Below are 14,991 nucleotides of genomic sequence, written 5' to 3'. Positions count from 1 at the left end.
GTGTAATAATTAGCGAGGGTAAACTTCTCCTATTCCATATTTCTGTGCTTTAGACGGTGGACACGTTAATTATATCCCCAGTCAGGGGATATAATCGGGGGATATAATTTTTGTCTCGTGCCCTTGCTAGCCCTGCAGAAGAATCCTAGGCATACATTCACCGTTCTTCAATAGTTATCACCTACGTGTTGGTGAAACATTTTCTATCTAAATAACTAGGATTTCGATTTAGACGAAGCCTAGGTTTGGTGAAAATCGGCATAAATTGTTTAAATAATAAATTGGATCAGAACCCAGATTCCTCACCAAGCACAGTTAAAATGTTGGCCAACTATCGGCTTACGGTTTGTTAGCATGGATTGCTTGTGCAAGCTCACGGACTATCGAACTTAGTTGGTCAGTCGCAAGTCATAAAATCAGTAGAATTTAATAATAAAGTGCAATATATTCTGAATGTAATAAAAAAGGAATGGTTCCTACCCTACCCATCCGATCTGTGATCTTAGTCATGATCGTCATCATATCGACCCATTCCGGCCCACTACAGTACACGGGTCCCTCCACAATCCACAATGAGAAGAGTTTAATGCCGTAGTCTACCACGCTGGCCCAGAGATCTTAGTATTGACTTAGTAGTTATGATGAATGATTGTACGCATTTATAGTGGAATAGAGTAAGACAGTCAAAAACCTCATTTACCAGCCTATGCCTGTAAAAATGCTGTATGGTCCGGAGTGCTCCATTATAAAGGGTTTATAATGAAGCATTCCGACATTATTCAAAGTTAAGGTTTCAGGCCGTAATTGAGGCACGCCCATATATATTTACCTACATGCTGACATCCGGACGTCACGTAAAAAATCAGACTATTCCTAAAACGCTGAGTTAAAACGTGTTATGTTATCGTTCAAATGAGTGACAGTTGTTATGAAACCATAGAAACGGTTAGAGACAGTAAAATTGTATTTATTTGAATTAACCTAGGATATGGGGCAGGTTATTTTCCTGCAGGGATTAAGCAGACTTGCGCCCAATTTAAGGTGCGCAACATGCGAATTTTGCGACCACTCACAAAAGCCGGTTTGAGAAAGTATTATAGTCGCATATTAGAGATACTACAATATGCATACCAACGCGGATACAGACTGAGTGCATTGGTTTAACCTTACCTTGACTATCTCGAGACATTGAGTTTAGATTGCTAACGTGAACTCTGAGCCAGGAATCTAACATTGTTAGCTTTGAAGTACACCAATAAATCTTAGATTAATCGCGGCGCTAAGCAGGGGCCTCAGAAGGCTCTGTGCGGGTAATGAGCAGAGCTATGACTGGCGTATCTCTACGTGACCAAATAAAAAATGTGTATATTCTTAAAAGGATAGAGCTACCGGAATAGCTAAACGAGATGCGAAGCTAAAGTGGCAATGGAAGGGTCACGTAGTCCCTAACGACCATTGGTCCTCAGAGCTAGGTACAGGCGTGGCGAACCCAGAACTAAGTGCAGTTTAGTAAGCTCCACTGGATGGACAGACGACATTAAGCTAGTCGCGACACAGGACCGTGGAGGGTGTAAGTTACGAAAGACCTATGTGGACATCTATAGGCTGAAATGAAGACAAACGTTCATCGATTTTTTAGAAAAAGTCATCTATTGTTTGACCTTACTTACATTCACATTTGACATTTCATGTTCGATCGATATAGAAGTTACAACTCACAAGACTGCTTTATTGATCGCTGTAGGCTCCTACCCAATTTCATGTTTCATTTGTTAAACGAATACGAACTTTCTATTTTGTCTATTGGCTAAACAGCTCGACTGAAGCGGCGAAAATCGATTTCAGTGTTTCTTTTTCTGCTTAGTAATTTTTAGTTGCCAGTCACGGATATAAATTTCTAGCTATTCACTATGTAATTAGTTTACTCCTACTGTACAAATGGGGATAAGTCGAAACCATGCGAACCGAACATTGTCATTCGAAACTACCGAGTAGTCTCGAACCTTTTATCAATTTTATGTAGATACCTGAGTAGGTATCGTAGGTATGGGTAGGTGAGTACCTACCCATACGATTTTATCCGTCAATTGCTAAATACTTAAGCAAGAATAGAACGTGTTTAAATTGTGTAGGAATGCGCTCGTTTTATAGGTACCTACATCATTTGACATACTGCAAGCTGATAGTTTTATAAGTAGGTAGGTACGTGATTGTAAAAGATAAGCATTGTTAGCTGTCGCTAGGTATATACTTCTAATTAAGTAGGTATATTTACATATTATAGTACAGTAGATAATACCACTGTTACAAGTTATATCGACAATATTTGTTAACGCAGAAAAAGGTAATCGACAAAAAAAATAAAAAGACTAATAAATACGTACAGGTTTTGTGGCTGTAAATGGAGCTTTCATATAGAACAATATTATGAGATTTATGCTATCTCGCCCATAGCATATTTACAGGATATCAATGGTTCTCAGGTGCATTTATAGTGTATGCGAATTACGATTGTCACTGTCAAATATCTGTTTCTACGTGGTTTCTATCCTCTTTGTCATTCACAGATTAAATATGAAGCCTGTGTTCGAACTGTTCCCACAGGAATTGTAAAAAACCGCAACGCGGATATAGAACGTGGGCAACAGCTAGTGGCTTAATAATGATGATTATGATGATGACTTACGTACTATTGAATTCCTAAAGATTGTATATAGTTGTGCCACAGAGTTAAATTTGTCCGACCAATTTAGAGTATGTACCTATCTACCTACTGTATAGATATGTACGCAAGATTTTTAAGTAAAATGACACCAATAACTGTTTTAATATCTAGGCAACCGTGCATTCCTCATGTAGTTTTTATTTATACTTCTAGTTAGATAAAGTTAAAGACCAAAGAAAACGTTATCTAAGTGCGAAAAAATTATATAAACCTTTTTAGGTTCATCTGTTTTCAAAAACCCTAAAACTACAACCTACACGAACGATTCGAACTGTATTTATCCAGACAATAAAAAAAGACCAATATCACTACGTAGTGTTATGCATATTATTTATACAAGGCCAATCACTTATGACGATCCGATTAACTAATTTTTAAGTTCGTTAAAAATCGATCAAGTCTATCGATCTCTATAGTAGGTACTATATGCAGTACCAGTACCAGTACTATATGCATTTTTTAAACTAAATTAGTGAGGTGCACTAAAATAACTTAGAGCGACTCCTAAAAACCAAGAATATCGAAGCTTTACCGTTGAATTCGCGTAACGGACAAATCAAAATTTTTCGAAAAGTAGGTTTTAAGAAATATTTATATGCACTATTTTCGATGTGTCGTGTGGTTACGCTTATTTTTCGTAAAGGCTCAAAATAGCGTTTGCTCACGTCTTTGTCCGTGAAGAATGTGTTTTCCCGATCTGCATACATTTTGGCAAAGCCAGCAAAATAGTCGTCCAAATTGATACAGCTCTTCCGATATTCCAACGAAACCGACAGATTCTTTCATCATCATTCACTTTAAAGTGCATATAAAATTATCGGAACTGGCGAGATTAGAACCCGCATCTCTCCTGGAAACGAGACCTGATTCCTCGATCCTCTTACCGGCCACCAAATCGAATAATTTCAATTCTAACGTTACATCATAACGTTCTCATCTTGCGAACCCTATCTTATAGGAAACAGTTATTTCGAAATCACGGATAGCGTAGGTATGTAAAGATAAAGTTTATTAATACATAAGATATTATGTAACTATACTTATTGGTAGGCATCTAGTAATTAGTTAGAAAAAAAAAATCATAATATGTAGGTGAACCGATTACGAGGCGGTAGATACCTACTTGTTATTATAGCAAACTTTTTTTGAACTGGACTCTATATTACCCTCTAATTTGTTTCGGGTTTAAGTAACTTGCCCGTTTTCACTTAACATCGGATGCCTGGTGTTACCTTATTGGACGTTAGTGAAGACGGGCTTTAAGTTATTAAAATACCTAGGCATCGAGTATGTATATAGCCTTATAGCTTCAAAACGAATAATAAAAGTTATAGAGCTTGAGACATAATTAAAATGTCAGTCACCACCTCGATGCCTGATTTTTTACTACACTACGGTTGTATCATAGTATAGAAACCCAAATATAATGTAGTGCTGATAAACTAATTGTTTACCAGTTTGAATATTCTATAAAAAATTCTAATATCTAGTTCAGAATAAGTAATAAGTATTATTAATTTCCTATTTAACGATCTACCGGTGGCGTTTTAAAAACAAAAAGCGTTTTAGGGTTCCAAACCTTATCGAGGTAAAACCGAACCCATAGGATCACTTTACTGTCTGTCTAGCCGTCAGCCCCTATGTCAAAGGCCGTTTTGTCCGTAACGGCTTGCGGTATCAAGTTAAATAATGAATTACTTATCCTAGTTACTGCAAGTATACTTAAATGTAAGTTAATATTGTAAAAAAATGGAAGTTTAAAGAATCAAACTTTTAGAAATCTACCCGACACTACAACCTGCTAAGAGCCACATTTATTACAGCAGCAAAGCTACTTTACAATTGATGAATTTCTTAATGACAAGGTTGATTGGAAGTTGGATCCCAGCTCCGCTCTCATATCAAAAAATGATTGTAAATGTTGATGTTAGTCAAGAGCAACTGCTGAGTTTCTTGCCGGATTCTTCTCGGTAGAACTAACTCACTACAAACATACATTGTTGATGTTTCAAAAGTGCTTATAAAATAAATATCTTTTGAATTTTGAATGCAATAAAAACAAAAAGAAGACTTTACTGTGGTATTTATCAAGACCCACTCACTGCTTAATCAGAAAACCCTGGTTATTCGCCGGTGACCTACAATCTTGAAATTTGGCACGGTATTTTGACACAAATGAAGAATAAAATTCAGAGAATCTTTTTATGTTTCGATTTAAAATCTTTATATTACTCCAACTGACAGCTAAAGTGATATTTCATCCCAATGCATCTTTGGTAGTAGTTGAGCTTTTAGAGTATTTCTGCTGCCTAGAAGCGTTTGGTGTGTAAGGTCTGAAGGGCGTGGTTGGCGGTGTACAAGCACATGACGCTTCACAGTTAACACATACTACTCAGTTTGATGAACACAGGGTGGCATTTTGTAGGATGTGTTCCTTGCATGCTACGTCTACGTCTACTGGTCGTCAGGTGGGCAATGTGCTTGGTAAATAAATAATATAAACAAAATGTAGACTGCGATTGAATTCCGTACCAACCTACCTACTTATTAAATATTCCTGGGATAAACTGGTGCGATTGTGTGAAACAAGTATTATTTTATTGCCCTGTGCACTTGATAGCACTGGTAAATTATCAGATGCTATGGTATCGTAGGTATTAGGTTTCGGTAGTTTGTTTTAATTGAAAATAATAAAAGGTAAAAAGACACCACTACTGTACATTTCAAGGTTGGACAGAAATTGAATCTTTGTAACACGCAGATTTTCCTGTTAGTTCATGTTTATTATTTACCTATAAGTATATAATCAAAATATCGTAATAAAATTTAACGTAGGTAGCTGACGTTGGAAAATCAAAAAGGAGAGACTGCATCTATAACAATAGGTAGATATGTATTTAACCTCATAGCTAGATCGAAAATACTTAATTGCAAAATTCTCTGAAAACGCGACATTCGCGAACTAAGTAGTGCCGTTACAAAAACACCAAAGAGATAAGGAGTTGAAAGTACCAGTAGGTTCATTTGAAGTAACCGGCGGACTTTATACAAACTTAATGGTGTGATACAAAGATACGAAGAAAGAGCTTGTCTTGGATAGTGTTAAACTAGCATTGAATGAGAAGTACATTTTATGATAAAAAACTACACATACTACGATTAAAACTGACGGAAGCAGATGACTTTGGCTTAAAGATTCAATTTCATTTTGCTATCAAACCTCTTTGACAGCAAAACGAAAAGGCACGACAGAACTTCATTCCTAAGTGTGGAAATTAAACCAGGCGAAAAATTAAGTATCTCGACATTTGGCTTATGAAACGTTTGAAATTCATTAAGCAAAAAAAAAAAGCTTCAGAATTTACCCAGCTGCTAATGGTGCCAATAGTAACAAATCTCTAATGGAAACTGAATTTACAGGTCTAAAAGTAGAGCTTTTCTATAGACAGCCCTACAGAGGATACCCTATTATTATCAGATCATACAAAAGTATTCTCTCTTCTTTTTAACCGAAGTTTTCCAAGCGATACATCTTCTAATTTTTTCTGTTAATTTGACAGATTTGACTCTAGTTGCAAAAACTCGTGTTAATAAATGAACAAATATAAGCGCTTAACTATAAATTTAAAACACATCAAATAGGCACGTGATCTATAAATTAAGTTTGATAACGTCTGCGCCGAACCAATTAACTGTCTTATTTACTTTCTCCTGTTCGAAAGGTTTTCAATCCATTCTACTAAGGACTTGTGTTTTAAAACCATCTTTACTATATGTATTTTTAGAATACGGCATCTATAATGTGGTAAACTAGGTACCTAACTATAAGAAAGTAATTCAATAAAGCAGAGATGATCCCGTGTATTGAAATTGTTGGATGAATGCCAAGACACGTCCAGACTCCTGAACAGTTTTATTTTGTTGCCTAAATGTAGAAGTGAGTAATATGCTAATTTATGTTTATCCTTTGGTATATCTTTCTTTAAGTACTCGTTAGGTATACAAATAAGAATTTAAAGTTCATTACGCCTCTTTCTTGGATCATTTGAAGGCCCAAATTTAGAATCACCTTTCCTCAGTCTCGTGCGACGTAAATGATGTTAAGCTGCCGGTCTCGATCATTATGACGCCTGTTAACTTATTATATGTTCCTAATATCTAAAGTAGGATATTCCATCACTTATATTGCTTTTCGGAAATGAAACACGAGAATGTTGGCATTTTTAGTAGAAAAATAACGAAAACAGATTCCCACTTAACTTATTTCTCACGGATTCTTTTTGCCGACTGATAGCACATGCCTTCTATTATTGATTAAGTGAAAAAAAACCCCAAAAAAAATCATTGAATTATTTCTTCATCATTATGATGATGACTCTCAAAAATTAGAAAGCAAGATGAATTAATGAATGAATACACTTTTATTGTACACCACATAAAGAAAAATTATAAATATGTAATATTTTACAAAAAGTATATAATTTGGCGGCCTTATCGCTACATAGCGATCTCTTCCAGGCAATCAAAGGCGTTCAACACAGCTCTAGATACATATTTAAGTAAAATAATTTGCTGCAGGTTTTTGAAAAGTTCAAAGTCTTTGAACTGATGAGAGTTCAAACTCAACATAACCAGAACTTTTCAATCGCTAAACGAAATTTTAGTTGACATACTTTTACCAACGAAACAAAGAGAATATGAGGACTTGTTATGTAGTTTATTATGTTTACTTTTCACAAAAATATGGCAATTTATATAACAACGTGTAATAGTATCTAGAACGCAGACGATGTCGCACGAGTGTTCTAAATGTTATGAGGGTTAAGATATAATGCGTTCCATTTTACTCTGAAGGTAGGTAGGTAGTAAGTATGTCTGCTTCTTCAATAATAGAATTAAAAAATAAAACGAAACATTCAATTGAATGAATTGTTGTGACTAATAATAAATAAGACTTATACCTGCCTACTACAAAGTCTGAGCAGTAATCATGTAATGTAATGCAATGCAAGACTAATTGCAGTGGTTGCGGTTTTTATTTCTTCCTATCGGTATTGCCTTGAAAGTCAAAAACTTTTGTTTCCAATTACCTACTAGTTATTAAACCCTGTGCCCGCGTGTCTTGCTATGTACATCTTAATAATAAATAAATAAAGAAATATACTACGACAATACACACATCGCCACCTAGCCCCAGAGTAAGCGTAGCTTGTGTTATGGGTACTAAGATGACTGATGAATATTTTTATGAATTATATATACATAAATACTTAGAAAATACATATAAACACCCAGACACTGAAAAACACTTATGCTCATCACACAAACATTTCCCAGTTGAGGGAATCGAACCCACGGCCTTGTACTCAGAAAGCAGGATCGCTGCCCACTGCGCCAGTCGGCCGTCAAATAATATTAATAATCTTCTTATTTAAGGGATCGTTTTCGCTTTACTTCTGACTCTTCTTCTCATTCAAACCTTCGATCCCGTCTTTGTAACCGTCTGGTACTCCCATTTTGTAAAAACGAAGTTCTTCGGTAATTAATTTCCTTAAAGGTGAACCTTTAAGGAAACTATGCTCTGGAACAATCTGCCTGCTGAAATCCGTGAAAGGAATTCCCTTCCGATATTTAAGAGTCGTCTGAAGGACTACTACCTCTCTTTGAGTGCTGGCATTTGAAGTAGATTCTTTATATTTCTTTCTTGTAAATTATGTGTTAAAATCTACTTATATATATTATGTTTGTCATATATTTATATATATTATGTATATTTTTTATTTATATATAACGAATATTTATTTAAATTATCAATTATCTAAGTTGTATCTTAACATTTTGCATATCTATCAACACTATATCTACAAAGGTTGCCTGTAAGAGATTGCTTGCAGCAATAAGGCCACCTTTGCATGTCTACATTTTGTACTGTATACTACTTACTGTTTCTTTTCCTGTATGTTATACGTGCAATAAAGTGATACTTCTTCTAAATAATGTCAGCATTATTAATGAGAAACCTAACCTGAACTACCTTTTAGTACTGAGCATGCTCGAGATGTATTTTTCTATACTATCAAGTTAATTGTAAGATAGTTTTATAATTATATCTAAGGTTTTCGATAAGGTCAGTCGTTTCATTCCCACTTTTTAGAATCCTTAATTAATCTCGAGGGACACTGGCCTTCAAATTTAATAATAATAATAATAAATATCGTTTATTTCTTTCATCAAAATTGCACATATAATGAGTTGACGAACTGGCTACCCTAGCTAGATTTTATCTGTGTTAAGGATATCCAGCCGTCGCCCCCGGAACATACATAGACAGATTGAAATTAAGACATTACTATTATGTAGATATAATTGTAACTTAAAAGAAAAAAAAGGAAATATAAATAATAATATAAGTGTTTGTGTGTGTGTTGTGTTATAACATTTTTGGGGTAGGGTTCAAGTAACAATGACAATCAGGTAAATTAAATTAAAGTTTGTAATTTCGTGAATAAAAAGCAATATGGCAGCTGAATGGCGCCATTTTCAAATGTGAAAGCAAAGCAAATTTAAATATTGAGTTTATCATAGTTTTAACAAAATGGGGCGTTCCTCAAGGGTCCCTGTTAGGCCCATTTTTTACAAATATTAAACTTGTCACTTACCTATTTTTATAATAATTAATAGAAATGTTGAATATAATATGTTGAAATAGATCAAGTCGCTTCCGATGACCTCATTTACTTTTTTTTTCAAACTATTCAGTAACTAAAAAGTACTTTGAATGTAGTGATCAGCTCTTGGTTACGTTTACGTTCAGCTACTTTAAATAATTCTGAGCATACATTCGATTGTTGATCCTTGCATGTTTACTGAGTGTTATAAAGTGACATCACACACTATTAATAAACGCCTGACGGAGTTTATGCTGAAAAGTGACACAACACAACGCATCTGTGCATTTTGATAGACTGAATTATCATTTAATTTGATGTCTTTGTTTAATATGATGCTCTTCAAGACATTTTAGCAGATCGAATATAATTTTTTGTTTTTCGGTTTCATTAATTATAATATTCCTGGAAATTCATATTTATGTTCCACTTATTATTTTAGGAATATCATAGGTATGTGAGAAGAGTTTATTTTTCAACTTATTTTAACAATACTCAAGTAACACAACAATACAATATTCAAGCAACACTTTATTACTTTTGTTGGGTTACTTATTACTTAACAAAACCAATCTTTGGCATAGAGCAAGGCTTGCCAACCAGGGTTCCGGGCCCCCTACGGCGGCGCGCCGTGGAAGGTACGAGATGCACCACGAGGCGCCCCATCTGTACTTCAAAATAATTCTTTAGTAGTTTTTGTGCATTGCTGTCACGGCTTGACCCACACTTTAATAAGTTGTATGGAGATCACCAAACTCAACCATCCAATTGTTGGGAAAGTTTTATATTTCTTAATTATTTGTTAAAATTCATTATTTATTATGGTATTATTAGTTTCATTATGAGGTTTTATTTTTTCCGCCTATCTACATTTGAACTAGGTAGGTTAGGACCAGGCGCCCGTTACAAATTTCGTGCGCCGATGCAATGGTTTAATAAGGTTAGGAACCATTGGCATAGAGCAATCTTGTATCCTGTATACAAGTATTAGGATATTTGTATCCCACGAAGGAAAACGCGGACAAAGTCGCGGACAAAAGCTTTTTATAGACAAAGTTAGTACTAACGTTCAAAAATATATAAGAACATATATCTATATATACTAGTTATATGATATGAATCATAATAATAATAGAAGGTAATTATCACATACACAATACATCCTTCACACTTCATGTTAGCTAGTTAAAACCTAGATTTCATATTTGTAGATATAATATCATATGTGTGTATGTCTTCCTCTTGTTGACGATGGATGGATGGTTTTTTAGCTTTCCAAATCGAATAATAGATAAATACTGTGTGATATGAAACAACACGGACATTCGCTTTGTAATGTTAGGGCAGTTCAATAATTAAACATTTTCTTGCCCTTGGTCTGACTCGCACTAAGCTGTTTTGTTTAAATAATATGATTACAATCAATACAAAATATAGTTATCCCTGTCTGATAAAAGTTTGGGGTTCATAGAGGTTCTCATCAACAGAAAAAGTAAAAAGAGAATCTATCAAAGAAGTTTGCCTACACTACATTTCGTTTGTACTAGGTTTAGTATTTTGTAGGGTGTGATAAGGGTACTTTCCCCATTTCAGATAACAATCTACTATAAGATGCATTTATAATGCATGCATATAAAGCAAAATATTTAGTAGGAATCTATACTAATATTATATAGAGGAAATTTGCTTTTGTTTGTTAGTTTGTACCCAATAGGCACCGAAAGTACTTGACCGTTTTTAACCACTTCTTACTTTTTAATTCATTCCAATTGGTCATTTAATTCAGAAGTTATTAAGAGTTAAAAAAAAATAAGGACTACACTTACACAAAACCGTTATTTTTAGAGAAATCTTAATTTAAAAAGTTCTTATTAAAAACTAAACCCGAATTTAATAATAAAACTTAAAAATATCTGTAGAATTACACCTTAAATAAATGCCACACATCCCAAATGATCTCTTCATACGGGATGCTTTAAAAACAAAAAGAACCGCGGACGAAGTCGCGGGCATCAGCTAGTGATGTATAAGATGTATTTTTCTGTGTGTGTGATATAAAATAATAATAAAGGAAAAGTCCGACGTTAACAAGCTAAAATAGTGTTAACACCGTTAGCTAAGTATCTGCAGTCATATACAATTTCTTCCGGGTGTACGATGTTGTTTGCTACTTGTATTTGCGGGTTTACTTATAAAACAACTAGGAATCCTTCTGCAATAGAATGCAGAGCTTGATAGTCACCTTAGACCGTATACTTGGTAAATCCATTTAGTAAATGTCAATTATCTTCATCTACAACCCTTCTTCAACGTAGGTGTACGTTAGTGAACTTAGTCACCTTTGTCACTTTTTAGCTGTTGCTCGCCCGATTATGCCTTCCTGGGATAAAATTTCCCTATGTATGTATTCAGGATGTAGGCTTGCTTAATGCAAAATGTTGTTCAGATCCGCAGGGTTATTACGGATCTCAAGTCACAAGAAAAGTGGCGTTTGACACTTTTGACGTTCGCCGCTTGACGTTTGATCGCGAGATTTACATCTGTGAAAGCGAGATACGGAAAAACCCTGCGGTTTTGTTGTTAAGCTCGATATAGGGTCATTTCGCCTGTTTGCGTCCACTTAGTGGAGTTGTTAGGTTTGAACGTGAAAAAAAAAATGTCCGTGCGGTAGTTTTTAATCAAATATGGTTGTAATGTAGTCCCTATATAGTCTTGTCAAGTTTAATGCACAGTTTTGGACAACGCATCTGATGTTTTATTCTACACAGGTATAAATAGCTGAAACAGGCGATTTTCCCATTTTGCGTCCACAAAATCCAGATTGCGTCCGCCTGTGGACCAATTGGCGTCCACCTGTTTAGAAATAATTAGGAAGGGAAATAGGAAATAAAAAGGGAAGCTTGTGATTTTAATCAAAACATTTATTTAATACCTAATTGCTGATATCATAAAAGTTAACATAAATTGCACTTCAGGATATTTTTTTTTCTCCTCCAACTAACTCATGTCGATGGCTTTATACGATTTTATTTTACCATTTCGGTACAAAGCCTTTAAAATTAGCCAAGTGCGAATCGGACTCAGACTACTTTTTAATATTTATTGTTATAGCGGCAATAGAAATACATCATCCATGAAAATTTCAACTGTCTTACTATCACGATTAATGAGCTACAGCCTGGTGACAGCTCGAACAGCGAAGTCTTAGTACTGGGTTCCTGTTTTTACCCTTTGGGTAAGGAACCCTAAAAATGGAACAAAATTCAAATATTGGCAAATATATAAAATAATTTTCGTATAATAATTGTATATTTTTAGGTTATAAAGAGTATATTTAAATAAAATTATATAAATTATACTCTATTATTTTCGTGTGATAAAAAGATGGACGCAAAATGTTATAGGGTTTCTTATGTAGGAAAACTGTGCGTCCAAGTATGATTTTTGACATTCATTATCTTTTTTTATATTTCTAATAATATGGACGCAAATCGGCCATCATATTATGCATGTTAATGTTGTTAAAATTGATAGGAAGTTTATATTGTTTTTCCCATGTTATCGTATTTAATTAAACATCTTACTGAGAAATAGTTAGAGTAATCTGCGTCCACAGCGGACGCAAAGTCGTTTTTTTATAAATTTTATGTACCAGTTCGCGTCCACCTTATATAAAACTGTCAGTAGAAAAATATAAGCACAAACATCGTTATTCCTATAGTGTGGTTCACAATTCACATAAACACCTTAAATACTTATCGTGAAAAGTACAGCTGCTCACTATTTTTTTTACAACACATTCGCGCGTCAGCACTTGTTGGTTGCACACGCAAGATTACTTTATTTTTCATTAAATTTGGGTTGCACGCACAGATCTTTTGTTTGTGTGTGAGTACCTGTCATAGGTCCGAACATCAATAGAAGCGCTCTTGTTTAGATTGGTGTGTCGGTATTGTTATTTTTCACTGTTGTATAACAGTGTACCGTCGTTTGGACGCGAATTGGGCGTCGGACGCGAAAAGGCGAAAAGACCCTAAGTAACAAAGATCATTTTAGAAATCCCCGCAGAATGATTCTCAGCTGCTGTCCCGGGATAGAAAAGTATTCTATGCCCCTCTCGAGAACGCAAGCTATCTCTGTGGCATATTGCGTTAAGATTAGTGCAGTGGTAGAGCTGAATACATATAACAAACTAACAAACGGACACACTTTAGCATTTATAACATTAATATGTACTTATTTACTTAATACTTGCTTATAAAATCATGTTATTGCATCGTCGATTAACTTTTTTGGTCTGGTTCTGGGAAATTGAAAGTAGCAAACAATATTATATAGTTCAATTGTTTTATAAAATCCTAAATCACGCAGCAAAAGATAATGTAAGTAGGTATAATATAAGTAGGTATGCAGGTACATAAAGTCCTTGAATGCCACCTCATTTGATTATTATGATTTACAAGATTTGTATTAATTAATGCTGTTTTATTTAATGCTTAGACTTGTTTTATTCGTGTATTCGCATAATATTATGAAGGTGGTCCTAATTATAATTAATCCTAAACTAGCCCAAATAAGTAAGTCTAGAATTGGTGTAGAGTCACGCCAAATCGTAAGCTAAGACAACCTGAGTCTTATTTTAAATATTAAAAGTATTTATTAAATTTAGCTAGGCAACGATTAAAACGACTTTTACAATCATTGCAGCAAAATCTTTTGGTTGTGGTAGCTATTGTAAGCACCTACCTACATTTATATTTATCTAAAGTATCCTACGTATTTAAAAATCAAATAGCTGTCTACTCACCACGAGTTTCTAAGGTCCTTGATTCCAGAAAACGTAATGCTATTCGATCTGCTCAACTTCCGACCAATTGTCCAGAACCTGATCTTATTGTGATTGTCCTCTTCCCGGAACGGATTCAGGTGCTCGGGGTAGTCGTGAATGGAGATCGTCTTTCGAGGCCCCGCCATCGTCGTCATAATTGAACCACAAGTTTAGACACTACGCTTTCCAGAGTTTTACATAATAGTTACACGGCAAAAACTGGCGACGACCACTTCGTTTTTTATCTGTTATCACACTCTTATCACAGACTGATAGCGCGTTGTATCGTCTTATCGCGAGATAATTGCGTAGGATTTGTTTTCGCGGTATAAACAAGAGCGCAGCGTTGCGCCGCTCGACGTCGCGGCCAAAGGCAGACTAGTCTCTACCAACGCGACGGCATTAAACTCGCTGATGCGGCTATCACAGTTAGGTTAGAAGTGATTCACGACAGCGGCACAATGACGTTCACGATCAAGTCTCGCTCTGGTGAGATGTTTTAGAAGCTATAGGTGTCTCGAATCATTTGCATTTTCATCTCCATCTTTCGTTTTCAACTTTCAATCGACGCCTTTAAGTAAATATCAGTTTTATTACCACGATTTGATCTAAAGAAAAAAGCGCTGAAGTGTGAAATGCAACAATGCTCTTACAAAATTCAATGTTTTTACGAAATAAGGCAATAGATAATTAGCCTGTAGAAACTAGAATCTTCTGACAGAGGCACAGTATTGTGAATAGAGCCATCAGTATACAACAAATGCCACCTG

The 14,991-nt window shown here is 34.9% G+C and overlaps 1 protein-coding gene across 1 annotated transcript in view; it reads right to left on the bottom strand.

The window, feature by feature from the left end:
- The window catches only part of LOC120627993, a 29,124-nt gene extending 14,456 nt beyond the window's left edge, over positions 1-14,668 (bottom strand). Inside the window, exon 1 of the mRNA XM_039896155.1 lies at positions 14,201-14,668. Coding sequence (XP_039752089.1) covers positions 14,201-14,376 — 176 coding nt within the window. The 5' untranslated portion in view covers positions 14,377-14,668. The remainder of the gene's footprint in view (positions 1-14,200) is intronic.
- Between the last annotated feature and the right edge of the window lie 323 nt (positions 14,669-14,991).

Source organism: Pararge aegeria, chromosome 2 (assembly GCF_905163445.1).
Source record: "Pararge aegeria chromosome 2, ilParAegt1.1, whole genome shotgun sequence".
In the NCBI taxonomy this organism is placed as follows: domain Eukaryota; kingdom Metazoa; phylum Arthropoda; class Insecta; order Lepidoptera; family Nymphalidae; genus Pararge; species Pararge aegeria.
The sequence above is the reverse complement of the archived record's forward strand: the minus strand, read 5'-3'. Positions and strand labels throughout refer to the sequence as shown.